Source organism: Myiozetetes cayanensis, unplaced genomic scaffold (assembly GCF_022539395.1).
Source record: "Myiozetetes cayanensis isolate MyiCay16 unplaced genomic scaffold, myiCay2020 scf26, whole genome shotgun sequence".
Classification (NCBI taxonomy): Eukaryota; Metazoa; Chordata; class Aves; order Passeriformes; family Tyrannidae; genus Myiozetetes; species Myiozetetes cayanensis.
Window position 1 is genome coordinate 4,328,651 of NW_026087477.1, and position 27,907 is coordinate 4,356,557.

The 27,907-nt window shown below is 55.7% G+C and overlaps 1 protein-coding gene across 1 annotated transcript; it reads right to left on the bottom strand.

The window, feature by feature from the left end:
- On the bottom strand, positions 1-27,892 carry GATAD2A (GATA zinc finger domain containing 2A). The gene is given in 13 exon segments (XM_050320879.1): positions 1-270; positions 934-1,111; positions 1,962-2,251; positions 2,904-3,180; positions 4,025-4,192; positions 4,808-4,823; positions 4,825-4,937; positions 6,338-6,424; positions 7,660-7,791; positions 8,218-8,347; positions 11,895-12,166; positions 19,013-19,087; positions 27,757-27,892. Coding segments are annotated over 11 exon segments (1,785 nt in total). The 5' UTR covers positions 12,158-12,166; positions 19,013-19,087; positions 27,757-27,892; the 3' UTR covers positions 1-139.
- Between the last annotated feature and the right edge of the window lie 15 nt (positions 27,893-27,907).

The window sequence follows — 27,907 nt, forward strand, 5'->3', positions numbered from 1 at the left end:
GACGGCGGCACTCGGTGGGATGAGGAGTGGTCTTCTTGCATCCTAGAAAGCCTGGGGCGTATCCAGCTGGGATTAAAGCAGATTCCACGGAACTGTGGTATAAAAAGGATGGCAGAAACAGGACAAGTCTTGCCGGGCATTATTTCCACGTGGCCGACTGTGGGATGGAGCGGGGCGGGATCATATCCAGCAGATACTCGCGCTGCCGGTCCACGGCCGAGGCCGATTTGTGCACGGCTAAGCTGGGACTGACGAAGGGCAAAGCCCCACCTGGGGATTAGGGGAGGAGAAGAGAGAACAGGAGTCATGGAATGACATGGACACAAGGCACAACCCCCACGCCGAATCCCCCTGGGAATGGGGCATCCCCAAGCATGGAGCATCCCCAGGCACGGAGCGTGAGGGTCCGACACCTACAGCCAGGTTGGAATTTATGATTCCCACCTGTTCCAAGAACAGCTTTAGAGAGCAATTCCAGATCCTGAATGGATACTGGAAATATTCCTAGGGGAATCTGAAATATTCCAATGGGGATGTGCTGGAGCCTGAGCTGGAACAAACCCATTTATTTACCGTGTGTTACCTCCAGCAAAGAGGAAACACCAGTGAAAATTAAAGCATTTAATTAAACCCCCAGAAACGGAGGACAGAACCCCTGGAGTGCTGGACGTGGACAGCGACTCAGGGATCAACAGCTGGACTTTCACATCTCTTCAGCTGAGCCTTAAACGTGGAAAATGGGAGGATTTGTTTGATTTCAATCCCTGGTGGCACCGTTTGAAGAGGACACAGCCCCCCTAAGGAGCAAGACCTCCCCCAAAGGAGCGAATGCTCAGCGTCTGCAGGAATCCCCCAGGGAAAACACCCTCTCCCTGATCCCTGGGAAGGCTGGGCAGGGATCAGGAGCAGGGGAGGCAGCAGGGGAGCCCTTACCCGTGCTCAGGGGGGTTTTCTTCCAGGCGGCCGCGCTGCCCTTGCCGCCCGAGCGCTCCACGTGTTTGCCGGGCCGGCCGCCCAGGGAGGCCGAGGGGCTCTGCAGTTTGGGGGACGGGCTGAAGCTGTGCAGGACCCCCCGTGAGGCTCCTGCCCCTCGGGACATCTGGCTGGAACTCTGCAACACAGGGGACAGGGAGGGTCAGGCCTGGCAGCCTTTTGGCCCCGGCTCTGGAATTCAGCTCCCGAGTTCTGGGTTATCCGGATTATCTCCAAGGCCCTTCCGACCCAAACCATCCCGGGACTCTGGGATTTGTTGCAGGATTTATGTTTTGTTAAGGGTCATTTTTCATGTAACTATTATATAATAAACACATTATTATCATGTTAATTATTAATAAAATATTACTAACAATATAACATATATTATCAATATAATAGATATAAATAGAATAGATTAATAATGTAGTATATATTACCAACATAATAATATTATCTATTAATAGTATATGATGTAATAATTATATAATAAACCTAATAAACACATATTATATATTATATTAATGATATAATAAGTATTAATTATATAATACCATATATAACATACATATAGAACATATAAGGGTATAATGCACCATATATACAAGAATAAAATACATTATATAAAATATCAGGTAATATAAAATAATAGTATAAACTCATAAGTATTTTATGTACATGCACATATTTTTATACTTTCATATGCTTCACATACCTATTATAAACTACATTTTTATATCCCACAGGAATATGTAATATATGAAGAGCAGTAAATACATACAGGTTGTGTTAGTGTTATTTGCATCCCCCCTGGATGATCCCAATGCTCCCATTCCCCTCCTGACCACCCCCAGGATGAGAGCCCTTCCCACCCAATCCACTGTGGGGGTCCCTATGATGAGTTCCCTCTAAACCCAGCCCGGGATGGATTTTGCAGGACACCTTTTCCCCCCTAAAGACTCCCGCGCCCCCCAGGGCGGGCTCCGAACCTGCTTGAGCGAGTGGTGCTGCACGAGGGGCTCGGCCTTGGGCTGCCCCGGGGGCGCCGTTTGCTGCAGGATGCGCTGCTCGATCTCCTGCTCCTGCTGCAGGGCCTTGACGAAGGCGGCCTTGAGGCGGTTCGTGTGCTCGGCCTTCAGGGCCTTCTTCTGGTTGGAGGTCATGCAGGTCTCGCACATGATGGTGCCGTTCTTCTCCTCCCGCCAGCGGCACGTGAAGTCCGTCTGGCACTGCGCGCACACGAAGGGCTCGCGCGACGCCGCGGCCACCAGCACCTTGCCTGGGGGACACAGCGGGGATGGCAGTCAACCCTGCACCCCCTGGGGACACAGCGGGGTGGCACGGGGATGGGAGGCAACCCTACACCCCTTGGGAACACTGAGACACGGGGATTGACACCCTACACCTCTTGGGGACACGGCAGCGTGGCACCAAGACATGGGGGTGACACTCCAACACAGCAGAGTGGCACTGAAAACTGGGAATCAACCCTGCATTCCTTGGGGACGCAGCAGGGTGGCACTGAAAACTGGGAATCAACCCTATATCCCCTGGAAACACTGAGACACAGGACTGACACCCCAACATGGCAGGGCTGGCACTGAAAAAAACGAGATATGGACTCTCCAGACCACAGGGAATAACCAGCAGTCACCAAAATCTGGCAAACCAACCCTCCAACACAAGCACAGCTCACTGAAAACCAGGAAATCAACCCTCCAAGCCCTCGGGGATGTAATCCTGAGCCCCAGCTGGAGATCTGGAGGGACAGTCACCACGGGAGGAGCCCCCCACATTCACCCAGAACATGACAACTCAATCCTGCATCCCCTGGAGCTCATCCCTGCCCGACCCCGAGCCCAAATCTGGGTGGGAACGCTCCTCTCCCGACTCCCCCCACCCCACAAGGAACACTTTGGCTGCTCCCTCACCTTGGGTTTCCAGCAAGTTCTGCACCACCTCCTCCAAGCCCACCAGGTAGATGAACTCGTTGTTGGCGGCGCTGGGCAGGAAGTTCATCTCCGGGGCGGGGGGTTTGGGAGGAGGGATCTCCAGCAGCGTCTTCTCCAGCTGCTTCCTCAGGGCCAGCTTGGCGGCCGCCTGCCTGCTGGCCGGGGACTCGCCGGAGCCGCCCAGGGCCGCGCCGGGGGCCGCGGGGTTGGCCTGCGCCGAGCTCACCGCAGAGCCCTTGATGGACGTGGGGGACGCCTGGGGGAGGAAAGGGGCACAGCTCAGTCCCCAGGCAGGGGTTTCCACGCTGGGAAGAGGGGCTGGGGGGTGATGGGAGCGGGACCGGGGCAAAACCCGGCCTTGGAAGGGTTTTTTTGGAGGTGGCTCCCAGTAATGGGGTCACTGGAACGGTGGAGCTGCGACCACTGTCCGTGGGGGTTCTAAAGGACAACCTCACACCAAAGCACCAAATGCAAACAAGGGCCCAAAAGTCACTTTTTTGGCTTTGTGTTTCTCTTTCCCACCCCCTGGAACAGGTGTTTTCATTGCCACGGTGAGGGAGATGCTCCAAGGGCTGCAGCACCTCGAAGCTTCCCAGGTAACACTCTGTGTTCCTCAGGAGAATGGTTTTTTGGTGTTTTTTTTCCTCTATTTTAGGTCAATTTAATCCTGTGTTTTGGTGCTGGAGCAGCTCTTCCCATTTGGAATGAGTCAGTGGGGTGATCCCAGGGTTGGAGACAGGGAGAGTTGGAGAAGAGAAGGCTCCAGGGAGACCTGAGAGCCCTTTCCAGGGCCAAAAGGGGCTCCAGGAGAGCTGGAGAGGGACTGGGGACAAGGGATGGAGGGACAGGACACAGGGAATGGTTTCCCGCTGCCAGAGGGCAGGGATAAATGGGATACTGGGAGGGAATTCCTCCCTGGGAGGGATGGGATGGGTTTCCCAGAGAACCTGTGGAGAAGTGTCCAAGGGCAGGCTGGAGCAGCCCGGGGCAGCGGGAGGTGCCCCTGCCCAGGGCAGGGAGCGGCACTGGACGGGATTTAAGGTCCTTCCAACCCCAACCATCCCAGGAATTCACCCCCGGAGCAGGAGGGGGACACTCACCTGCGGGATGTTGACGAGCAGGCTGGTGTTGGGGACGTTGGCCACGCGGATCAGGCCCTGCTGGATGATCCGCTGGCCCTGGATCTGCACGCTGGGCACCGACGCCCGCGGCGCCAGGAGCAGCGGGGGCGGCCCCGTGCTGGAGTGCTGCCGGATCGTGTGGATCTGCTGTGGGGCACGGGAAAGCGGGAATGAGGCCAGGCAAGGAGGGTGGAGGGAGCCTGGGAGGGCCATCCCTGTCACCACGGGGGGTTTTGCCCTTTCCCTCCCGAAATAAAACACGGGACGTGAGGAGGAGGAGGAGGAGCAGCTCGGACACGAGGCCAAAAAAAATCCCAAGTTTCCAAGTGAAACTCCTTCTACAACCTGGAGTTTTACACCTGTTTCACTTTAAGGGTGTTAGTTAGGGAAGTTGTTCTTCAGAATGTGGGTATTTTCCCTCCTTAATCCCAGAAAACATGGTAGGAGATGCTTGGACATGAGGCCACCACATTATGGCCAAAAAACCCCTGCATTTCCCAGCAAAACTCCTTCCACAACCTCATCATAGCCCAGAATTCCCAAGTTTCCCAGTCAAACTCCTTCCCCATGGTGGAGTTTCATTTCAAAGCCATTAATTAGGGAAGTTATTTCTCACAATGAGGGTTTTATTTCCCTTCCCTAATCCCGTCACTGCAGAGCAGCTGAACGAGAGGAGGAAAAGATGGGATGGGAAGCTGCTGGAAACAGGGGGAAAAAGAGTTCCCATGGATTGGGGAGCGAAGGATCGAGGCCAACACTCACCTGGGCCCCTCGGACCAGGGGGCATCACAATCTGCGTGTTCTGCTGAGTTCCCAGCTTGGAAGACGCCTGTTGCCCTCCCCTGACCAAGGGAGGAGGGATCACAGTGCCCGGTATCCGTGTGGAAGAGGTCTGGAAAACAGGGAACAGTCACTCCTGGGCCGGAGGGACGGGTGGAGCGTGGAGGCAATGGAAAAGCTGGAGGGCAGGAGGAGGTGGCCAGGCTGGATTTGGTGCACTGAGTGTCCAAAAAAAAACCCCAAAAAAACCAAAACAACCCCCCCCCAGCAATGGGAAAAAGAGCGTCGGGAAGGGAGGGGAAATGGGGAATACAGACCGCTGGATTCAGGGAGAAGGTGGAGGAAGTGAGTGGATTGGGAAGGAAAAAAAAGGCAGGAAAATGGGAAAGCTTTAGGAAAAAAAAAATCACAGAAAAAAGAAGGAATCAGCCTAAAGGAGTTTCTGGGAATGTGCTGCCCAAGGTTTGCAATGTTCAGAATTCCCTCCTGTTCCCCTCCTTCCCAACCTGAGCATCCTCTGGGAACAAAGAGCAGGGAATCTCCCACTTCCCTGAGCAGGTGGGAAGTTTTATCCATTTCCAACTGACTCCCAAATGTTCCCTCAGCCCCCTCCCACAGGAATTAGTCCTTTTTCCACTCAAGCAAAAGCATGGGGGGGCGGGGTGTTAATGCACCCAAACACCACAAATTAGGCAGGACAAGCTCAATTTGGGGATTTTTAGCTCCCAGGTCCCTGCTCTGTCCAAGTCTCCCTGGCTGAAGGTTTAACTCCTGGTCCAGTTCCTCTGGAAGTGCTGCCTGAATCCAAGGAAACAGCCTCAAGGAAGAGATTCCTCCAGCTGGCACACTGCTCTGGTTCGGGAATGTCTCCTCCCTGGAGAGCAAAGCCCCCCCCTTCCCTGGGGTCTGGAATTCCAGGGGATCTCCAGGTGAAGAGCTGCCTTTTCCCAGGGGAAAACACTCTGAGCTGAAGAAATTTGGGAATTTGGTTCCAACCAAACACCCAGGAACGTTTGAAATCCAGAAGCAAAACGAGTCACTGGCTTCCAGAGGACGATGAGGTCGACAGATGCCAAGTGACTCTGCCTTTTTCTCCCCTTCTCCAAGGGATTCCCAACATTTAACTGAGCCTGAACCAGGACCTTTCCAGCCCCTGGGTGCCATCCAGCCACAAAGCCAAGAGAGAATCCTGGGATTCCCTCAGCTCCTCCAGCTCATCCCCCATATTCAGCCTCTGGAGGCTGCCCCAAAAACATCTGGCTGCTGGAATTCCATGACACCCCTTCTCCCAGGAAAACGATCAGCAGAGTGGACTGGGATGATCAGCTGGAAAAACGAAGCTCACGGGAACTGTTTCCACCTCCCATCCCATCACAAAGCTCCGAGTGGGGCCGTGGGAGTTCCAAGAGGGAACTCCCCCTGGCTCCAGGGAATGAAGGGGCTGGGAATGTTTTCCCTGCCCCCTGTGCTCCGGGGGGCCCTCGTTCCTGGGAGCCTTCCCGCCCCACTGACCTGGAGGGAGGGTTTCCCAGCAGGAACACTCTGTGGTCCCCGCACCAAGGGCGGAGGGGTGACAGCACTCCCAGAGGAACCAGCGGGCTGGAAGAGGAAAAACCAGAGAGAAAGCAGAGGAATAAGGGTGGAAGCAGGAATTACAGCAGGGAATTGGGGGGGGAAAAGAGTTCCACCTCCTGGAGCCTCGGCAAGAGAATCCTCCAAGGCTCCCCCTCCCCCAGCCCTCCGAGCGTCTCCACATGCAGGCTGGGAGGGAAGCAGGGAAGGAGGGAGGAGGTCGGAGCAGGAAGAACCACAGGTTTATCATCCAGCCAGGGCAGCTCTGGCTCAGCTGTGCCAGCCCAGAGCCCACCTCAGCCTCCCCCCACCTGCTCCCACCGCGCTCCAGCACCGGGCAAAGCGGGGAAGAGCTCGGGAAGAAGCCTCTGGAAGTGAAGAAGTTTGGGATCTGCTCCCCCCTGCTCAGTTGGAACACCCAGAGCTCCTCGCTCTGATGCAGCTCCTCGGCTTTAGCTTTGATCCCACCTCCTGGAGCACTTGGAATTCCGGGAGAAGACGCCAACACCCCCCCTCAAAGCAGCGCCAGGAGCTGCCTCCCCACCCCCCTCCCACTCCCAAAATCCCCCCAAAATCCCAGCAGCCCTCGCTGCCACACGAAATGGGGTCGTTGCCATTGTTACAGGTATTTGGAATTTAGGCTCCAGAGCAGCGTGGGGGGTTCCCACCCCCTCACATCCCAAATCCCTCTGCTCTTCTCCTGCCACCTCCACCTCCAGCGGGGAGCAGCCCAGGGAAAAAAGCTCTGCCCCCAGAAAAACCCAGCCTTTCTTTCTGGGATGGTTTGTGCTGCAAACAGCTCCCCCTCCCCAAAACCCCCCGGGATGTGTGGGATGAGGAGTGGGAAGAGGAGGATGGGAAAAGGGAATCAGGGTGGGAAGGCTGAGCAAATCCTGCCTGGATTGCTCTGGGGGATGTGCAGCTCAGTGCAGATTCACCTGTGGAAGAGCTGGAACCCAGACCTGGAACCCAGACCCGGGATCTGCCACCGGCTCCCACAGCTCGGGGCTCAAACTCTGGAATTCCCTGTCACTTCCAGGGATCTCCTCTGAGCTATCCCAGCAATCTCTACAAGCCCCATCCCTCGGAGTGTCCAAGGCCAGGTTGGACAGGGCTTGGGAAGAGCTTTAAGGTCCCTTCCTCCCCAAACCATTCCCTGATGAAGGATCGGAGTGTTTATTTCATGTTCCACAGGGAATGCCCCCGTTATTTAAACCCCCTCCCCTCCATTTCCAGAGACGGGAGAAGCAGGAAAATCCCACCTTTTGAGCCGTGGTCTCCTTCTGGATTTGACTTTGCCGCAACTTTTTCAACAGGACAAGTTTTGCCTCTTCCAACCGAAGCTCCTCCTTGAGCTGCTTGATCATCCTCTCCCGCTCCTCGGGGCTGCTCTTCTGCAGGGAGGGGATGGAAAACAGGGAGGGGGGGAGAGGGAAAAGCTGGATAAGCACCCAAGTTACACCAGGAAATCCCAGCACTGTCGCTGCCAGCCATGTCTCAATGCGGGGAGAACTTGGAGGGGAAAAAAACAAAACCCAATATTTTAAATATTTGAGTATTTTAAAAAACGTTTTCAGCGGCAAAAGAAGCGAAAAAGGTTCGATGAGGTGCTGGATGGAAACCCGAGCGAGGCACATTAAAAAAGTCCATTTTGAGCTTTTAAAACAGGTAAAAAAAAATCGAGAGGCTGAGCCCGAACCAGAAGTCACCCAGACTTCAACCAACAGCTCCAAGACTTCCCTGCTCGCAATTCCACCCGGGAAACCCCACGTGCCACGGTCCCCTGGAGGAGCCTGGGGGCGTTCCCAGCCCGCACTCACCATCAGGGCCTCGGTGTTGGTCTCCTTGAGGGCGATTTTGGTCAGCCCGTTCATGCGGGGGCTGGAGGGCTCGTTGTCGGACAGCACGATGACGTCCGGGGAGGGGACCCTCTTCTCCCGCTTCACCTCGCTGTGGATGGGGGCACAAACACAGGGAAGGGCTGCAGGAAACCCTAACCCAAGCGTCGGTGATTCACGGCCATTCCCACCCGAGCCCCTGAATCCGAACGGGAAATCCCACACCAACCACCCCCACTTACCAACCCCTTTACCCAAATTTGAGCGCTTTTTGGCGTCATTTTCCCTCTGCTCCGACGCTGCTGAGTTATTTCCCTGCTTGGAAGGCAGGAATCCTGTGACAGCCTCAACACAGATGGACACATCCATCAAGGATCCATCAAATCCTGGCCGTGTCCCAGGGATTTAACTCCTTTATTTGGCTTTAACACTCCGGGTCTGAGGGACGGCTCCACCTTCCACCTGAATTCCTGACAACAAACCACCTGCTGGCCCCATTCCCTGCAATTATTGTGGGAGAACTGGTTGGATCACCTCTGGCACCAGGATTTGGGATTTCAAGCTAGGAATAGCATTCCAGAGCGAGGTCTGGAGCACAGGGATGGGGGGGGTGCTGGCAGGAGGGGTGTGGGAAGGGGACATCCAGGTTTCCTGTGCCACCCAGGGAATGACAGTGCTGGGCCCACAGCAGGAATTTTTAGGGGTGGGAAAGTGGGAAAAAAGAACTAAGGAATAAGTAGGGGAATGTCCTCTAGAGGGCACAGCGAGCCTGGGAACTCCAGGCATCCAAACTCCGAGGGGTTTTCAAATTTCAGTGGCTCAGGTGAAGCATTCCCAGCTTTTTCCCGGATCTGAACCGGCTCAGGCCGTTCTTAGCTGGGATGTAACTGGGCTGGGACAAGGCCTGACTGGCTGGAGAGCTGGGAGTGCGCTGGGAATGTGCTGGGAATGCACCAGGAAGAAGCAAAGCTGAGCCCTTTCCAATGACAGATGGAGCAGCTCTGGGACAAGGACTGAGCCCTCCCTGGGGGAGGAAGGACTGATTCCCACCTGGAAAGAGACTGAGCCCCCCCTGGAGCAGGAAGGACCGAATCCCCCCTGGAGCAGGACCCAGCCCCACCTGGAGCCAGGCACTGGCTGCTCCCCCTGCAACTTCCCCCTCAAATCCCCCACGGAAAGCAGGGACGCGTTAAGTCCCTTAAAAACTTGAGGAAGTGCCCGTGCAGGGGGATCCGAGCGGCGCTGGGGACGAAGCGGCCCTTTCCTGAAAACACTTCCCTTTCCTTCCCCGGCCCCACCCTCGAGCCTGGGACGGGATCCAGGCGGGAGGGTTTGGCCTGGCTGGAGGTGCCAGCTCGGGGACACCGCGGGGGGACCCGGGGAGGGCGGCGGGAGCGGCAGCCACGGCGGGGTCACGTGGGGACTGTGACGTGCCCTGGCCAAAACCATGGCAACCGCCCGGCCCGGCCCTGCCCGGCCTTCATTTTGTCATCTCCGGGATCAGGTGCCTGATCCGGAGAAAATGGAGCGGCCGCGGTCGGGGTCACCCGGGCGCCGGAGGAAAAGGAGCCTCCCGGCGGGAAGGAGCCGTCCCAGCCTTTCCAGGGATACCACGAGGGGGAGAAACTCAGCCCTGGAGGGACTAAAGGAGCTGTGAGGGGACAGAGGGGCAGTGGCTGCTCTGCTCCACCAGCAGCTGGAATATCTTGGGAAAACATCACGGAAACGAGGAGGAAGAGGAGAAGGGGATGCCTGGGATGCCATAAGGAGGAAAAACCTAGTCCTGAAAGAGCTGAACAAGCTGAGGGGACAGAGGGACACAATGTCTGTGACAGACACAGGTCTGGTCCATCAGCAACTGGAATATCTTGGGAAAGCATCATGGAAAGGAGGAGGAGGAGGAGAAGGAAGTGCCCTGGTGCTCAGTTCTGCCAGAGGTTGGTCCTCCCAGCCTCTCCATCCGTGTTTCCCCACCGGAGCCATCCCCAGGATCCCAGGCCAGAGGCCAACAATTTTTGTCTTGGATTAAATTTTTGTCTTGGATTAAACTTTTGTGTTGAAGGCGAATCAAGTTTTTTCCCTTCAAGACAGAGACTCATCCAATCTCTCCATCCGAAATCCACCTGGAGCTGGGCTCAGCTCTCCCAGCGGATTCACCTCCCGCCAGAAGTTGTTTCAAGGAACTTCCAAGGAAGGTGAAGTTTAAACTTCCCACTTGGAAAAAAGGAAGGGGGGGGGGGAAAGGGGACACTGAGGAATTCCTGGCTCCGGTGGAGGGTTCAGGGGATTCTCCCTGACGGGCTCCCAGCAGGAAGGAACATCCCAACATTCCCAGCCCGAAGCTGAATCTGCATCTACAAATATGCAACAGTTTTGCCTCAGTCCATCCAATCCCTTGTGTTGCCTCATCCAAAAATACTTGGCAGGGGAGGAAGACAAACACAAGGAAAGCAAAACCAAGGCACTGGGGAATTTTTTCCTCCCCCCCCCCACCCTGTCCTGGAGATGTTTTATCTCCAGGAATCAAAGGATTGCGACAGGGGGTGGGAAAAGGAGGAAAATGAACCAGAAAAGGAGCTTAAATCAACCTGGGTTTAAATAAAACATTAAATTCCCCCCCAGGAATCAGTTTTGCCACGATATCCTTCGGGACAGCACGAGGTTGGAGGCACAGACACGCTGGAAGGGGAGTGAAATCCCTAATTCCAGGGTTTCTAATGGAAAAGAGGAGCCCACTGGTCCCAGTGAATTCCAGTAACAGGAAGAGCTTGCCCAGCAAACACCAGCCCATCCCATGGGATTTACATGTTCCAGTTCCAGTCAAGTCCATTCACTTTTTAACTTTTAAATGTGATTTGACCAGATGAAACAAAACAAAACAAAAAAACCCCAAACCGACCTCAAATCCTTCAAAACACCCAAATTCCCCATCCAAACCTGGGAGGGGGAAAATCCAGGGCATAAACTGGGCCCAAACTGGGGATTTATTTATATATATATATATTTTTTTCCCCAATAAACCCCAAACCGACCCCGAAATCCATGGGAATAATTTAATTGGCCAAGCCTCAACTGGTTTGGATCAAGGCACTGCTGACAAACATCAGACAATTCCAGTATTCACTGGACCAATCCTGGGAAACAGGGATCCAGGAATCCACAGGCAGAGGATACAGTTACATCCTCTTGTGCTCCCAGATCAATTCCCAACACCCAAACCCCTCTTCCACACCGAATCTCCACCAGGAGCTCAAAGCAAACCCTCTCCAAGGCCAGGCTGGACAGGGTTTGGAGCGACCTGGGATAGTGGAAGGTGTCCCTGCCCATGGCAGGGGGTGGGATGGGATGAGTTTGAAGGTCCTTTCTACTCAAACCATTCCAGGATTCTCTTTAGGACCTGTGAGCTTATTTAAGCCCACATTCCTTTCCTCAGCTGCCAGAGGAAAGCCAGGAAGGAGCTGCTGGATCTCAGCAGAAGATCCAGAGCTGCACATCCACATCCTGGCTTAATTCTCTTCAGCTCCTTCCCGGGGCCACCGACCCCACTCCAGTGCCCGTGGCAGGGCGGGAGGGATGGGATGAGCTCCCAGCTCCCTGCCAACTGCAGCATCCCACGGCCTTCCCGGGCGTCCCAGGGCAGCGGGGAGGTGGGCACTCACCTTTTGGAGGTGCTCATGTCCACGGGCTCGTCCCCAGTCTGAACCTCCACCTTGATGGTCGCCTTCACCTCCCCGCCCTTCAACAGTCCCTGCACTTTGGCAGCCCCGGGCTCTGCCTTGATCTTCATGTCCCCCTCGGAGTTCAGGTCCGTCGCCAAGAGTCCCTTCTCCATTTTGAGTTTCTTACTGTCCACATCGTTGGGGGTCACGTCCCGCTCCAAGGCTCGTTTCTGACTCCGAGTCCTGCATGTTTCCTCTGTCATTGTGAGCTCCTGCCGGGATGGGGTGGAGGGGAAAGGGAGGCACAAAGGAGTTAACAACAAAAAAACCACAAAAAAACCACACAACCCCCAACCTGGACAAAACACCTCCATTTCAAAACAGGGGCAAAGTGCAGCAGTGGCTACGAAAGGAGCTGGGAGGGAGCAATAAAAAAGGGCTGCCAGGCCGTCGTATCTCCCGAGCCCACCGGGGTCGGCAGCGGCTCAGCCCCGGCATCGCCTCACGCTCCTCACCTCGGGCAGAGACAAACAGGGAAGCAAAAACAGGAACACACACACACACACACAGAGAGAGCAAACCCCCCTGAGCATTAATTGAAGCACCCAGGAGAAAACCTCCCTGGAATTAAGGCACGGGAGAACATCCAAACCCCTTCCCCCACTCCCAACGCCCCCCCAACGCCACGCCACGAGAGTTTGGCTCTGCCCCAAAAAAAAAAAAAAAAGGCAGGAGGAATGTATGTATTTGCCTGCCATGCAAATCAGTGCAATTACAAAATTCCCGATTAGGATCTTCCCTGGGATGGCTGCCCTGCCTTCCCCAGGACCTGAGCCCCGCTGGGAGTTTCGGGAATCAGAGCCCACGGATGGGGTGGGGGGGGGGATAAGGGACCACCACGGGGTTAGAGGAGCCCGGAGTTCTCACAACACTCAACTTGGGACTCTCTGCCCTGCTGGAGGGGGCCAGGCCGGGCTGGCAGGGGCAGGCTGGGCTCAGGGGAGCCGGGTTTAACCCCTAGGCTGCCGGGGCAGGGCAGCTTCGGCTCCCGGGGGGGGGGCACTTGGGTACCTGCGGCCACCCCGCCCCGGGCGCGGAGCTGAGTCAGGCTTTGATCCCATGACATCACCGGGCTCCACATGACCCTTCCCAGGATGCAGCCTGAGAGACAAAGCACTTTCCAGAAACCAGTCTGAGCCGGCAGCACGCTCAGCTCACCCCGGGCACCCTTCCTCCTCCTCCTCCTCCTCCTCCTCCTTCTCCTCCTCCTCTTCTTCTTCCTCCTGCAGCACCCACGAGGCTCGGGGACAGCGCTCACTGGGACGAGACAACCCCCCCTTCTGATCCTAATCTAATTAATGCCATTAATTTATTCATCTTCACTGTCCCTCCCCTCATTTAAAGACATCTTACCCCTCTCTTTTTTTAAAGAGATTTTGCCCCTCTCTTTTTTTAAAGATGTTTTGCCCTTCTTTTTTAAAAAAGGTTTTTTCCCCCTCTCTTTTAAAGAGATTTCCCCCCCCCCTTAAGAGATTCCCCCACCCCAATCTTTTTAAAAAGGTTTGTTGCCTCTCTTCTTTTAAAGAGATTTTTAACCTCTCTCCTCATTTTGGAGAGATTGGGATGAGACAACCCCCCCTTCCTTAATTTCTAACTAATTAATGCCATTAATTTATTTATTTTCACTGTCCTTCCCCTCTTTCAAAAAGATTTTCCCTCCTCTTTCAAACACGTTTTTTCTCTCTCTCTCTTAAAGAGATTTTCCCCTCTCTTTTAAAGAGATTTTTTCCCCCCTCTCTCCTCCTTTTAAAAGGGATTTCCAGGCTCTGCCCGGCACACAATAGTTCCCCAAAGTGTTGGAAATGTTTGGAGCAGCCCGAGATTAACATAATTAACATAATTACACAACATAATTAACCCCAGAGCCCCCCCACACTTTAACTGTGTGCCATGTCAGGGTGTGGAATTGCTGCTGGGAGGGGGTGAAGCCCCAGGAAGTGATCCCAGAAAGTTCCTCTGCACTGTCTGGGGTTAAATACATAAATATATCAATATATTTAATATTGTTTGCCAGGGGAGCTCCCCCAGGCTCGTCTGCAGCGACCACACTCGAGATTGTAAAGACAGAGAATGTCAAAGAATGTCCGAAAAAGGGGGGTTTTACAGCCAGGGGAGGTTAATTGGGGGTTTGGGATGTGATGGAACAGCCCCCAGCCCAGGCAGCAGGACAGGGATCCCAGGAGCATCCCCCTCCCACTGATTCCAACCCCCCTCCCACTGATTCCAGACCCCCTCTCACCCATTCCAAATTTTCCAAGACCCTTCCACCTCCTCCATACCCCGACTTTTCCAAACTCCCTCCCCTTTTCCCAGTCCCTCAGCCACCTCTTCCAAAACCCCTTCTCTTCCAACCTCCATCTACCTCTTCCAAAAAACCCCCTTCCACCTCTTCCACCAAGAGAAGGGAATGGGGGAAAAAATGAGATAAAATCACAAGGATTTCTTTAAAAAGGTTGTTCCTGGCAGGAAAAGAGATGGGAATCAGTGATGCCAGAGACTTTTTCTGGGAATCACCTGGATGGAAGAGCACAGAGCAGGTACAGCCCAGGCAGCCCCTACTTCCAGCTGGGAATAAATCATTTCTGTGATATAAATAACTAAATAAACAAGGATGTTCCCAAATATCCGGGCTGTTCCAAGGGTAAGCCATTCCCGAAATTCCCGCTTCTCCTTCTCCAGCAAAGGAATTGACAGGGGAACAGGGAGCGGCATCAGCTCGGCTCAGCTCCACCTTGTGTTTGAGGAGCACAAGGAAAGGAGGATCACACGGGAATGGTGGAGCTTTGGGGCTGGTTCTGCCTTTCATCCCAAGGAAGGGCACGGCTCGGGGTGGGGATCCCGGGATTTGAGCAGCAGTCGAAAGCAGTGCCATCAATCCACGGGACAGGCGAGGGGATCGCACCGAGATCCCACAAAACCCAGTGAAATCCCGGGATTTCAGGGCATGGCATCGGTCACCCTGTCCAGAATTCCCTCGGCAGCTCCACTGCCCTCTGAGCACAGGAAAAATCCCCCAAATCCCGAAATTCTCCACCTATTCACGCTCAGAACCAGCCCCGTGTCTGCCCAGGATGCTGCTTCCCGCTGGGAAGAGGATCCCAAAAATCTCATTTTCCACCTTCCAAACCTTCCCTCCCTCCAAAGCTGGGATGGGCCAGGCCAGGAACACGAACCTGGTGCAACTCAGGCAGCATTTTTCCAGCAGGGATGTGCAGGACATGGATTTATCCAGCGCATCCCACTGCCAAGGGATGCTGCAGGAACCACCTGCTCCTGCCTCCGCTGCTGCTGCAGGGAAAAGGCACAAAAGAGGGGGAAAACCCTCCCAGAATTCCAGGTAAACCCTGGAAACTAATGATTTTATGCTGCTTTTTCCAGGTGTGAGGTCCAGCTCATCTGGCTGCTCCAGGAACAGGATCCAGGTGGGATTTAAGCAGGATTTTGAGCCATTTTTTTGCCATGGTGGAGGCAAAATCCTGACTCAAATCATAATTAAAAACCCCAAAAGCCCACTTTGCTGGCTGGCTGTGACATCCACTCCCACCTTTTCCCACATCTCCCCTCATTCGCTTCCCAGTAATTCCCTCACAAACCCATCCAGCCACAGGAAAGCTGCTCTTTTTGGGAGTCAAAAACCCAAATACCAACAACCCCCTCCCTCAGCACCACCTGGAAAATCACAGAAGGGAAAGAAAAGAGGGGAAACCCCCCTAAAATTCCCAGTTCCAGAGGAGGGTCAGACACATTCCAGGCCTCCCAGTGAGTGTTTTCTACGGATCTGATCCCAACTCTGCTGCCACAAGTGGCTTTTTTTTTTTTTCCCTCCCCCCTAGAAACTCCAGGAGCACGAAGGCAGAAGGGAAACAACCTGGAAAAAGTCCTTAAAATTGATGTAGAAATGAATAAATTGCATCTCTGGGGGTGCCTGTGGATGGTCATGTGCATCCCTGTGTCCGTGGGGAACGACAATCCACGGAAAACACGACCCGGGGACAAACCTGCACGCAAAGTTCGCGACCTCGTCACGCAGATATTTGAAAAAAATAAACTTTAAGGCGCAGAACTAAGGACCAGTTCAGGTTCCTGGACGCTGGAGCGACGCGAGGGCAGCGGGACAACGCCACAGGTGGGAAAAGCGGGCTATCCCACACCGGGATCCACCTGGAGAACCACAAATCCCCGCTTTCCCGGGCGAGGGGAGCGGGGGCAGCGGGGCAGGAAGGGGCAGGGGGGGTCCCTGGGGCGGCTCAGGCGCTGGCTGGGGCTCAGGATCCCTGGAAAACAGGAGCCCTGGGAGCGCCGGGGCTCGGGCAGGCAGGGGATCCCCGCTCCCGGCGGGAATGCCGGCCCGGCCCGGCCCTCCAAGGGTTAAGTGCTGCCATTTCGGTGCCATTCCCGATATGTCCATTAAGGGTGTTACATAACAAAATGGCAGCGCTTAACCCTTCCCTGGCCGCGCTCCCTCTGCTTCCCAACTGTGTCCCGGGATCCCCCGCCCCCACCCCCACCTCGATCCCGCGGGAATTATCCCCTCCCCCTTCTCCCAAACCACCCCAGGGGAGCACTGAGGAGCTGCCAGAGGGCTGGGAAACCCTGGCCATGCCCAGGGCTCGGAGCCCACACAATCCCCTCCCGTGCCAGGGAAGTTGTCCGGAGTGATGCACCGGGATGGGCAGCGCTGGGAGAGGAGGAAGGAAAACCAGGGGGGGGAAATGTGGGATAGGACCAGCCTGGAGCAGCCATGGGGCCCCCCACGTGGTGCCCGACTCCGAGGGGAGCCCGGGAAGCACTTCCAGCCCCGGGGAGAGGGATCTGCTGCTCCCTTCCATCCTGCTCGGGAATTCCGGAGCGCTGGGAACTGACCCACGGGAAGCACTTCCAGCCCCCGGGGAGAGGGATCTGCTGCTCCCTTCCATCCTGCTCGGGAATTCCGGAGCGCTGGGAACTGACCCACGGGAAGCACTTCCCCCAGAATGAACACCTGGAGAAGGGGCTGAGCTCCAGCACCAGGGACACGGAGCTCCAGGTCGGGCCGGATTCCGGGAGCTGGAATCCCACTGCGCTTCCAGCTTCCCGTGGGATTCGTGCGGACTCACCTTGGAACTCCCTGCTCAGGGCTGGGTCTGGCTCCAGGCTGAGCTCTGTCTAAGGGCTCTGCACAAGGACAGGAGCATCCCAGGGTGCTACTAAAGACGGAGCTGGAAAAGCGGGAAGAGCCGCTGCCTGGAAAAACCATCACTTTGCTGGACTTTTGTAAAAACTCAAGGCCACTGAGGTGAAATCAGAGAAATCACGGGAGCAACTCACTGGTTTTGTAAGAATTCAGAGGAGTTTTCACCATCAAGGGGAAAATCCTGATAAAGCAACTAAAAGTGCATTAAAACACGAGGGTTTTTTTTTCCCCTCTGAAACACTTTTCCTGGCGTTGTTATTCCTCACTTTTGGAGTGCCCAGCCTCAAAACAATCCCTGCCAGAGCGACACCCACTCCAACCCAAGGATTCCGGAATGAGCCGCCGGGTTTGGGATGGAGCTGGTTCCTTGTCCCCCCCTGGGAATCCCTGGGAATCAGCAGAGGATAAAAATCCAAGTGGGTTTTGCTGAAGGACAAAGGGAGGAGCAGAATTTTCCCTCACCTTTCTGCCAGGTATGGATTCTCCAGGCGCATCGATCCCTGATTAATTAATCATTAATCACTAAAAAACTATTTATCCACTGTTTATCTGGGCCCCAAAAATAAAACCTTCCACTTAAAGGGCCCCCCAGCTCGACTGCAGCTTTTATTTACTGGGAGATTTCGATATTAAAACATTCAATTGAAATATTAAACAAGGGCCCCATGGGTTGCAATCAAATCCCCCCCCCCTCAATTAATGTCTGATGTTTATTAAAGGAGGGATCCGAGCTGGTTCATTGATTTTAATGCAGCAGAATTTGCATATTTAAATAGTCCCTCACAACCCCAAGCAGTTTTGCCAGCACCACACGCTGGGCACAGGCAATTCCTTGGGAATTCCTGGATTTTTTTTTTTTCCCCAAACTGGTTGCAGCACCCTCTCCCAAAACAAAGATTCCCATTCAATCCCATGTAAATTATTGGATTCACCCCCAAGAGCCGTCACAGAGGGAATTGGGATAAGCGGATGCAAAGGCAGCAAACGGAAAATCCAAATTACTGAGGAATTTTCTTATCCCCCCCCCATCAATATTCCGATTTTTCCAAGAAGAACTTGAAAATGGAGATTAACTGGAAGGTCTGTTGCTTTGGGGTTAAAGAGATGCTTGTGAGGGCTCTGCTTGCAGTCGCTCCAAGAGGGGTTGGACCTGAACTCTCCCTGAAGTTTCACGGATCTACTTTTAGTCTGAGGAGTCTCCCCTCGGTCCCTGCTCCAGATGAACAATCCAAGTGCCCTCAGCTGCTCCTCAGACCCTTCCCCACCCCATTTCCTTCCCCATCCCCATTTTTTTGAGGAAAAACCTCCCCGCCCAATGGATAAATCCCTAAATTCCTACTTAGAAAACGCTTCACTTGACACCACCAGGGACGGGGGAGCACCAGGATGGGACAGAGCTGGGCAGTTCCCTCCCTGAACCCCCTGAGCGCTGCCAGAGCTCCAAAATCCCTGCCCAAACTTCCCTCCCATTCCCAGTTTCTTTTCTGTGTGTGGGGGGGCTGCACAAAGGACCCACAGCAAGTCCCCAGGGAGGGATTTCCCCGCTTGTTTCTGCTTCTCCTCGTGCCCCAGACCGACGGCACCGAGCAGTGCTGCGACCGCCCAGCTCCAGGGGAGCGAAACTTCCCTGTCCCTCAGGAAAACCGGGACATTTCCCTCCTCTGGGGTGTGAGAAGAGAGTTTTGGTGAAGGCACAGAACCGACTTCGATCCTGGAGCTCCTCCCCAGCCCTCCCTTGGCCCGGGAGCTGCAGCTGCAGGACACAATTCCCCCCCATCCCAGCCCAGCTCCGCGCTGCCAGGACCGGAATTTCCGCCCGTGCCGGGTCCGACGCTCCCCATCCCGCGGCATTCCCTCCCCATCCCGCGGCATTCCCGGCTCCTACCTGGCAGGGAAGGTCATGGGTTCCCGCTGGGATCCTGCCGGGGCCGAGCGGCTGAAAGGGACGTGGCTGAGGATCCTGAGGGGGGAGAGAGAGAGGAGGGTCAGGACACCCCCTGGGACAGGCACCCCCTTCCCCCCAAAACACTCATCCCAAGCTCTGGAATCCCATGGGAAAGAGGAAAGAACCACATCCCAGGATTTAAGGGAAGGAACTGCGAGTCAGGCTCGGGTTTCTCGCTGTGTGTTCCTTCGGGCTTTGCTCCTTCCATCGACGCTCCCAGAGAAAAACCACCCACCTGATCCCTCTGGGCTGGCCCAAAGGCCTCCTGGAACCAACATTCCCATCCTTAAGGAGGAAAATGACTTCCAAAGACTGAATTTGTCCTGAGTTTACCTGGAGCTCACCCCTAAGTCTTCCAGCAGTTGCTGAGCCCCCTCCCCATTTCATTTCTGGGATAACAGCAGCACACACCCACGTGTCCGTGCAGGAAAACCCCTTGGAGATGCAATTCCAGGAGGAACCTCCATGCTTTTAACTTGTCCAAGGAGCCAACAGGCCCCAGACGAGCCCGAATCATTAACTGTACTAATTAATTACCACCAGGCAGCCAACGGGGCGGCGACTGCCCAGTGTCACCCACGTGCAGGGAACGGCACTGGAGGCGTGGGAATGTTGGGATGGGAGGTTTAGAGACACGCTGGATGTGCTGCCTAAGCTAAGCCAGAGGTTTGGCTTGGGTTTAGTCCAGAGAGGGGATCCCAGCAATCCATAAACATCTCCAAGGGGTGTCCAGAGGACGGTCCCGGACTCTTCCCAGTGGTAGGACAGGGAGTGATGGCCACGAACCAAAAACACACAAAGCCCCAGCTCAGCACGGGGAGGAACTTCTGCCCATGGAGGGTGTGGAGTCTCCCCCCCTGGAGACATCCCAGCCCCTCCTGGACGTGTCCCTGCCTGGCCAGGGGGGATCTCCAGAGGTGCCTCCCAACCCCATCCATCCCGGAATTCCGTGCCACCTCCCCCAGAATGTGGGTGAACTCAGCTGTCCCCTACTCCCGACCCTATCTGAGGCCTCGTCCCCATTCCCTGCAGCAGCTCCCAGGAAGCAGAAAAAAAAAAAAAAAGAAGGGGGTGGAAACAACTCCCTGGAGAAGTTCTTGTCCTGCACAGCCCAAAAATCATCCCAGGGCAACATTCCCTGTGTTTGTGTGGCCGTTCCAGCCCTGCTGGCCGGCACTTCCCCTGCCCAACAACAGTCCTTTCATGAGCCCGTCCCTGCCGAGTGTCCCATCCAGCCCTTCCCTCTTCCCTCGAGGAAAACACCCAGGGCCAGAATTCCCACTGGATGTGCCCCCTCTCCCAAAGTTCCAGAGGATATTTTCCTGCACCCCAGAGGCAGCTCCCAGTGCTCCTCTCCCTGGAGAGGGCTGGGAAGGGTCACCAGCACATCTTCCCTGTTTTCCTGGTTTAAGCAATCCCAGAGAGGATCCCAAAGGTTCCCCCCAAACTGTTACCAAAGTGTGGAGACGGAAAGGGAGCGAATGGATCCGGGTCAGCATTCCAGAGGGCAGGTCTGGCTAATTATAGCTCATCCTATTATCCAATGCTTTTCTAATTAGGAGCCCATTGAAAACCCTCGGTGGGAGCGACTCCAGCGGGGCTGGAAAAGCCAATGGACAGGGAGCAATTCCATGGGCTCCTCCTGCATCCTGGACAGGAATAGATGCTCCTCCTGGGACACAAAGGCACACCCCCTCCATCCATGGACTGGGTGGTGCCAAGAACCCTGGGAATTAATTGGGAATCCTGGAACTACAGCACTGACAGGGGAACTGGGAATCCTGCACTACAGCCACAGGAACTGGAAATCAGGAGCAGGGAGCTGCTGGGGGAAGGGGGGGAGGAGGGGGATAAAAATCCAAATTAAAATTAAAAAAGGGGGATTCTTCTGCCTGGCAGGGATTGTTTCATGGAGGGGACTGGGAAAGGCCCTGGTGGGAAGGGAGGATCCTGCAGGGATCCCAGCAGGCACCTCCAGCTCAGAGCCTGAGCTTCCCAAGGAGTTTTCCTGGGACGAGTCGGGGGGTCAGCAGGGATCGCTCCTCCCAGGCCATATTCCCGTATTCCCGAGGCTCCATCCGTGCAGGGCAGCACTCCCAGAGCGGAGCCATGGGACTAAAATAGTTTTCCTCCTCCAGGGATCCCGAGGAGGAGCCGTTTAACCCCTTGGGAGCCGCCGCTCCCGCTGACCCACATTCCAGGCCTGGAAGTTTCCACACGGAGCTCCTGGCTCCACGTCCCCTTCCAGCCCTGCCCAGGCCCCCCTCCCGCCTCTCCAAGGTGGGAATTGGGAATTTCACGGGCTCAGCTTGCAGCTAAAGCAACCAAGGGAAACACATCGGGATCCTGAGAGAAAGCAGCGCGAGGGATTCCTTTGGAAGCAGCCGCTCAGGGAAGCTGGGGATTGAACAGTTAATCCTTGGAAGCCACAGCAGCAGCTCTTCCACCAGAAAAGTGCCTGGGAAGCGGCGGGATGCAGGGAATTGGAGCTGCAGGAGCCCCTGAGTGCAGGTCCTGGGTGTCCAAGGACACCCCACATCCCCTCCCTGCGGGTCCTGTCCCGGCTCCTCCGACACCCGGGAATCCAAGCCCTCAGAATCCTCTCCCTGCCACTCATTCCAGAGCCTGGATGTCTCATTTACAAGGATTTGGGGGCTCTCGTTCTCATCAAGCAGCTTTTAAACCCACCAGAAATGAAATGTTCCAGGGATCCAACACCCCCCGGAGCAGGATCAGCTCAGACCCTACTCTGGCACTCCCAAGTTTCCCTTCTTTTCCTCTTTCCTTGAAATAATGCTGGAATTTCTACATCAGAACACCAGGGCCCTCGCTGTCACCAACATTCCTGACTCTCATCATCCAGAAAAATGATGATCCAGTGAAACTCAGCAGATTTATCCCCAAAAACAGGGGTTTAAAGCATCATATTTTCAGACTAAGCCAGGCTTGGGATCCTCCAAATTCTGCACAAACCTCCTCAGACAGCCCAGGAAAAGAGAATTTCTGCCCTTTTTGGGCATCTGAGTGACCTGGTGAGCAGAAAATTCCCACTTCCACTCCAGTATTATTCCTTGGCTTCGCTGCCACGAACAGCTCTGGACACAGAGTTAAAAACTTCCAGGGGCTGGGTTGGTCCAGGAGGAGAATTCCAAGCATCAAACTGAGGGTTTTTAAGCACTGAAATGCTCCAGAAGTCCCAGATTCCTCCCTGCACACCTCCAGGAAGAGCCACTGGCTGGAAGGAAGCCCTGCAGCAGCTACACCAGGGTGCAAACTCCGAGTGGGAAAGGACTTCCCTAGGGATTTACGGGTCCTGATCCATCCTGTGCCGCCCACTGGAGCTTCCCCCGATATCCCAAGTGCTGCTCTGGAATCTCCGTGTGCCCAAAGATGCCAAGGAATCTGCCCAGCCACCCCTCAGCCCGAGCCTCTCCCGGTGCCACCCTGGAGGGAGGAGGAAAAAAAAAAAGCTCCTTTCAGGAGCTCCTTAATCCCAGAGCTCCCCCTGATCGGAGCCGGTGGCAAATCCAACCGGTGACAAATTAAGAGTCTCTCCCACTGCCTCCCGAATTCCTGTGCCAGGGATAACACCCAGGGCAGGCCATCGACAGCAGTTATAATTAACACCCTCCAGATCAATGGGAATCCAGGGCTGGAGCGACCCTGTAGTTAAGCCAAGGCCTGGCTCCAGAGCAGAGGTTGATCCAGAAGATCAGGCAGCCCCCAAATCCCTGGATCACGACGTGTTTTGGCGACTCCTGAATGGAAACCCAACTTGCTTTTCGCTCCAAATACAACCCAGGCCTTCAAACGGGGCGCAGGTTCCCCGGAAGATCCGTGAGGAACGCGGTTGTTCCTCAAAAACTCCCCGGGACACAGCCCTGAGCAGCTCAGGGTCGGAAAACTGGGAATGTTGTGAATAAATGAGCCACAGGGGTTGGGATTCCGGGCAAAGCCAGGCTTGGAGCAGCCCCTGGGGCAGGGCAGTCGGGTTCGGGGCTGAGTTGGATTCCCAGACAGGATTCCAGCAAGGTGGGTGTTTTCCATTCCCAAAGGGAGAGAAGCACCAAGAGAGCCAAAAGCAGACCCAGAGGGTTGGGATGGGTTTGCAGCTACTCTGGATTTATGGCTATTGGTGCTGGGCCTCATCCAGGGCCAAGATCCGCTGGATTCCCGGGTGGGGAGGATGAGAAGCTCCCATCACCGAGATGTTCGTCATCCATGGAATCCTGGGATGGTTTGGGTGGGAAGGGACATCAAAGCCCACCCCCTGCCATGGGCAGGGACACCTCTCACCATCCCAGGTTGCTCCAGCCTGGCCTGGGACACTTCCAGGGATGGGGTAGCCACAGTTTCTCCGGGAATCCTGTGGAAGGGAGGTCACTGCTCATGGAGCACCCTCAGCTTTCCAAGAGCACAATCCACAGGTGGAATGAGCTTCTCTGGATGCTCTCCCCAGGATCCTCCCACCCCAGCACCATCCTATGGAACGTGAGGCCACTGGAGAGGTGTCATTTCAATATTTTCCAAGGAAATTCAGGGAATTTCGGGCCCCTGTTGTGGTTGGATCTCCATGGGCTGCTCAGAGTGTCCGGGGGGAGGCCAGGAGCGCCTGATTCCCTGGGGATTTCCTGAGATCCTATTAAATATGAATGGTTCCAGTTCACACCTCCCCTAATTCTCCCAAGCATTCCCAAGGCCGGGATCACGTGGCTGGAGCAGGGAAGGAGCCCACTGGGCACAGCTGAGGGATGGGCTGCTCCTCACACAGCACCAGGTAAATCAGCACGAGAGGGAAATCCCGTAATTCAACTTCTGCCTCATTGTAGCACCTGGAAAATCTTTGGAGGATAATCCAGCTGAGGGAGAAGCCACTGCTGACCATCCTCAGGGATATTTCCCCCCCAGAAACAGCCCCAAAAGGACTTGGCTGGACCCCAAAGCGACCCAGATGGGTTGGGACAGCACCAGGTTCAAGACTCACTGAGAACTCAATCGAGGCTCTGTTTTTCCTTTTTCCCCATTGAAAAAGGTGCAAAATCAGATTTTTATCCCCTCAACTCCAGCACAAAGATCCCACCATGAACTCCTGTTTACCTGGGGTATTTAACAGAGAAGGGGAAGAAGGGATCAGCTCCCTGTAAGGGCACTGTGGCCATCCCCATCTTCCAGCAAACGTGATGGAAAAACATCCTGGCTTTTTGAGGCGCCACCAAACCTTTGGAGAGTTTTGTTCCCCACTCTGTCTGAGCTCCGAGTTCCAACACCCACTGTTCAAGAATTAGGAACACAGAGACTGAAGGGAACGCGGGAAAGCCCAAAAAAAGGCTCCCAGGGAAGGCTCTGCACCGCTCCATCATCCCAGAACGCAGGAATGGGCACAACATCTGTAAATAAATAAAGTGCCAAACTCTCCCTTGGAGGCTTTAAGGGTAAAAAACCTAAACCAAGCAGCATAGTGGGACAGCTGGATGGAAGCACCTAAAAACCAGAATTCCAATTAAAAATGCAACCCAGAGGTTGTCCTGGAGCTTCAGAGGCACCTTCTCCATTTTGGCAGAACTGGAAAGAATTCCCGTGTGCCATTTCACACCCCCCCAAAAAAAAACCATCACCACATCACACTTCCCATCCCAGCCCTCTGTGATCCCTCCAACAGGAGCAGCTTTGCACAAACCCAACGTTTCAACCCCCTCCCCAGGCTAAAAATAGATCTCCCACATTTTCAGCCACCACAGTCCCCGGGAACACTTGGAGGGGGAAAAATAAACCCCTACAAGACACCAGACAGTTCATGGTTACTCAGATTATTAGTGGGAAAAGGCCCAAATTGGAAGCCCAGAAGGAGCAGGGCTTGTGAGTTTTTCACTGTCAGAGGGATAGAAAACCCCCACGCCACAATTCAGCTTCCCTTTGAATTTTGCAACAGGAGCTCTCAGCACAGGGATAACTCCAGCTCCCACCTGAGGTCCCTGAGAGGACCAAGGGCTGGATCTACGGACAGGTGTGGGAATAAGGGATCCAAACCCTTCCCCTGCCTTGCACAAACCTCACCAGCATCCCACACCACACCAGCCCTGTCTGAACTGGAACCAACTGGAGCCAGGGCGGGTCGGGCTCTGCTCCCAGGGAACAGGACAAGAGGGAACAGCCTCAAAGGGAGCTCCAGGTTGGACATCAGGAGGGATTTCCTCATGGAAAGGGTGGTCAGGCATTGGAAGGGGCTGCCCAGGGAGGTTTGGAGTCCCCACCCCTGGAGGTGTCCCGGGAAGGCCTGGATGTGGCACTCAGTGCTCTGGGCTGGGGGACAAGGTGGGGATGGGGCACAGGGGGGACTCCTCGATCCTGGAGGCCTTTCCCAACTCCAGCGATGCCAGGATGGCTGGAAGCTGCTCCACACATGACTGTCAGGGGGTAATTACTGCAGAGAGTGGCCTGGCAGCTGGATTGATTCCAGCACTAACACACTGACACTGCATCACCCACCAGCACTGTTGCATCATCGCCCACCGGTGCAACCCCACGGCTCCCCAGGGCTGCCAGGGCTGGGAGCAGATGCTCCTCTGAGCTCCCACCTGGGAGCAAAGGGAGTTACAGTCACCTGCCTGAGTCCTGCCGGGCCCTGAGCCACCACAGAGGTGCAGCTCCCCCTTCCTGGGACACCCAGAGAGGGGGTTGTTCCCTCCCAGCACAGAACTCGGGGCCTCCCTCACCCAGAGCATCCCACTGGGGATGGATCCGCTCCTTTTCCTGGGAGAGGCGAGGGGAGCACCAGCCTGTTGCTCCCCCCACAGACCACACATGAACTGGTGTGAACTGGTGTGAGAGCTGGGAGCTTCTACACCCCACCAGGCTGCCAAAAACCTGGGGGGGTCTGTGGCAGGAACACCTCGACAGAGCAGCTCCCAGCCCTGGCCGGGCGTGCTCTGGGGTGCCAGCTGAGATCCCAGCCCCAGCATCCCTCCAGGATCCCATTCCCATCCGGAGCCTGGCAATCCAGACCCACCCAAGGCGATGCCAGCGGGAGCACTGGAGCGAGTGGGACAGGAACCCTGCGGGTCACAACCTGTGAGGTGGCACTGAGGGAGGATGGGGACACCCTCAGCTGCCCCCACCCCACCCGTGGGCTTGGGGGGCCATTGGGGCACCAGGGCAGGATCACCCCACACCCCAGGGGAGCTGCTGGGACTCATCATCACCAGCCGGGCCACGCTCGCTCCCCACAAAAAAACCTCTTCCTCGCGCCACACACCCCTTTATCCCTTACTTCCCTCTCTGCCTGGGTCCCTCACCACCTCCACCAGCTCCTGCTCCTCCTCCCTGCCCTCCTCTCCTTCCGCTGGAGCCGCCGGGTCAATAGTTTGTCTGGGAGAGAGAGAAGGGAGAGAGCAGGGCTCCCTCCCGCTGATCCATGGCAGCTTCCAGCCTCCTGGCATGCCTTATTCCCAAAGGGCCCTCTGCTTTCACTTCCTGTGTGACTGCCTCTTCCACCAGCAGCTCCTCTACCTCTGCTTCCAGCTGCTCTCACAGGCAGGAGCGTGAAAACACCTGGAGAGGGGAGCCGGGATAGCCGGGAAGAGAGGGGGCTTGGAATTCGACAGTTAATCCATCACCTCTCGGGAACTCTGAGATTACTGGGAAAGCACAGAAACGAACAGGGGGAAAAAAAAAAAAAAAAGCGAAAAAAACAACACCACCCCCAAAAAAAAAAAAAGAGAAAGTAAAAACCGAAATAAAAATTAAAAAAAAAAAAAAAAAGCAGGTCGAGGGATGCGCACATCCCGGGCGCCGCGTGCGGGAAGGGGAGGTGGGAGGGGGGTGGTCCCGCGTCCTGCCCTATCCCGCAAATCCCATCCGGGGGTGCGGGACAGCGACTGTTGTCCCCGCGGTGCCCCCGGTCCGGAGGCACCGCGAGGCAGCGGGGACGAATCGCTGCCCCGCACCCCCGGGATTTGCGGGGGTCGCACCTTGAGCCGCAGGAAGGGGCGGGCGAGGACTCTTATTGTGACACGGGCCGCCAGCACAGCCCGGCCAGGGACACGGCGGGGGCTGCAGGACACGGGGGGCGTGGGGTGCGGGACACATGGAGGAAGATGGGGGGGGAGGTATGCGGGGGCAGCGGGATAAGGGGTTGGATTGCCCGCAGAGGATGGGGGGAATTTATTTTTCTTTTTTTTGGGAGAGGGGGTTAAGCCCCAGTTGCCCCCCCCCTCGATGCGGGCCCAGGGGGTTGCGGGTCACGCCTCGAGCCGGCGCCGGGCGGCGACGGAGGAGGAGGAGGAGGAAGAGGAAGCAGCACGGCGGAAAAGCCCGTAACAACTTTCCGAAACAAACGCCTCGCAGGCGCCGAACAAAAGCCGGTTGGGGACCCCCCGGCGAAGTTCGGGATTCCCACGGGGCAAGGGAGGAGGGTGCGGGGTGAGCACGGGGAGCCTCGGAACCACCCTTTTTTCCCCCCCTCAACGCACACACAAACCCTTCCACGCCGCCCCGGGAACGGCTCAGCCCCGGCGAGCGGCACTTCGCACTTTTCCCGGCTCCCCGCACCGCCGGAACTTCCCCGGGAGCGCTCCCGCATCCCGGAGCCCGCTGCCTTTCCCTCTATACCCCCCGCCCCGCACCCTCCTCCTCCTCCTCCTCCACCCTGTGCCGCCGCCGCTCCCTCCCGGAGACAATAAACCCACCGAGAAGTTTTAACGTGCCAACTCGCCCTCCGCCGCACCTCCCCCGCCGCTCCGGCCGCATCCGCCGCTCCCGCCGCCGCTGCTGCTGCTGCAGCTCCGCTCCGCGCCGTGCCCGCCTCGCCGGTGCGGGGATATCCCCCCGGTGATCCTT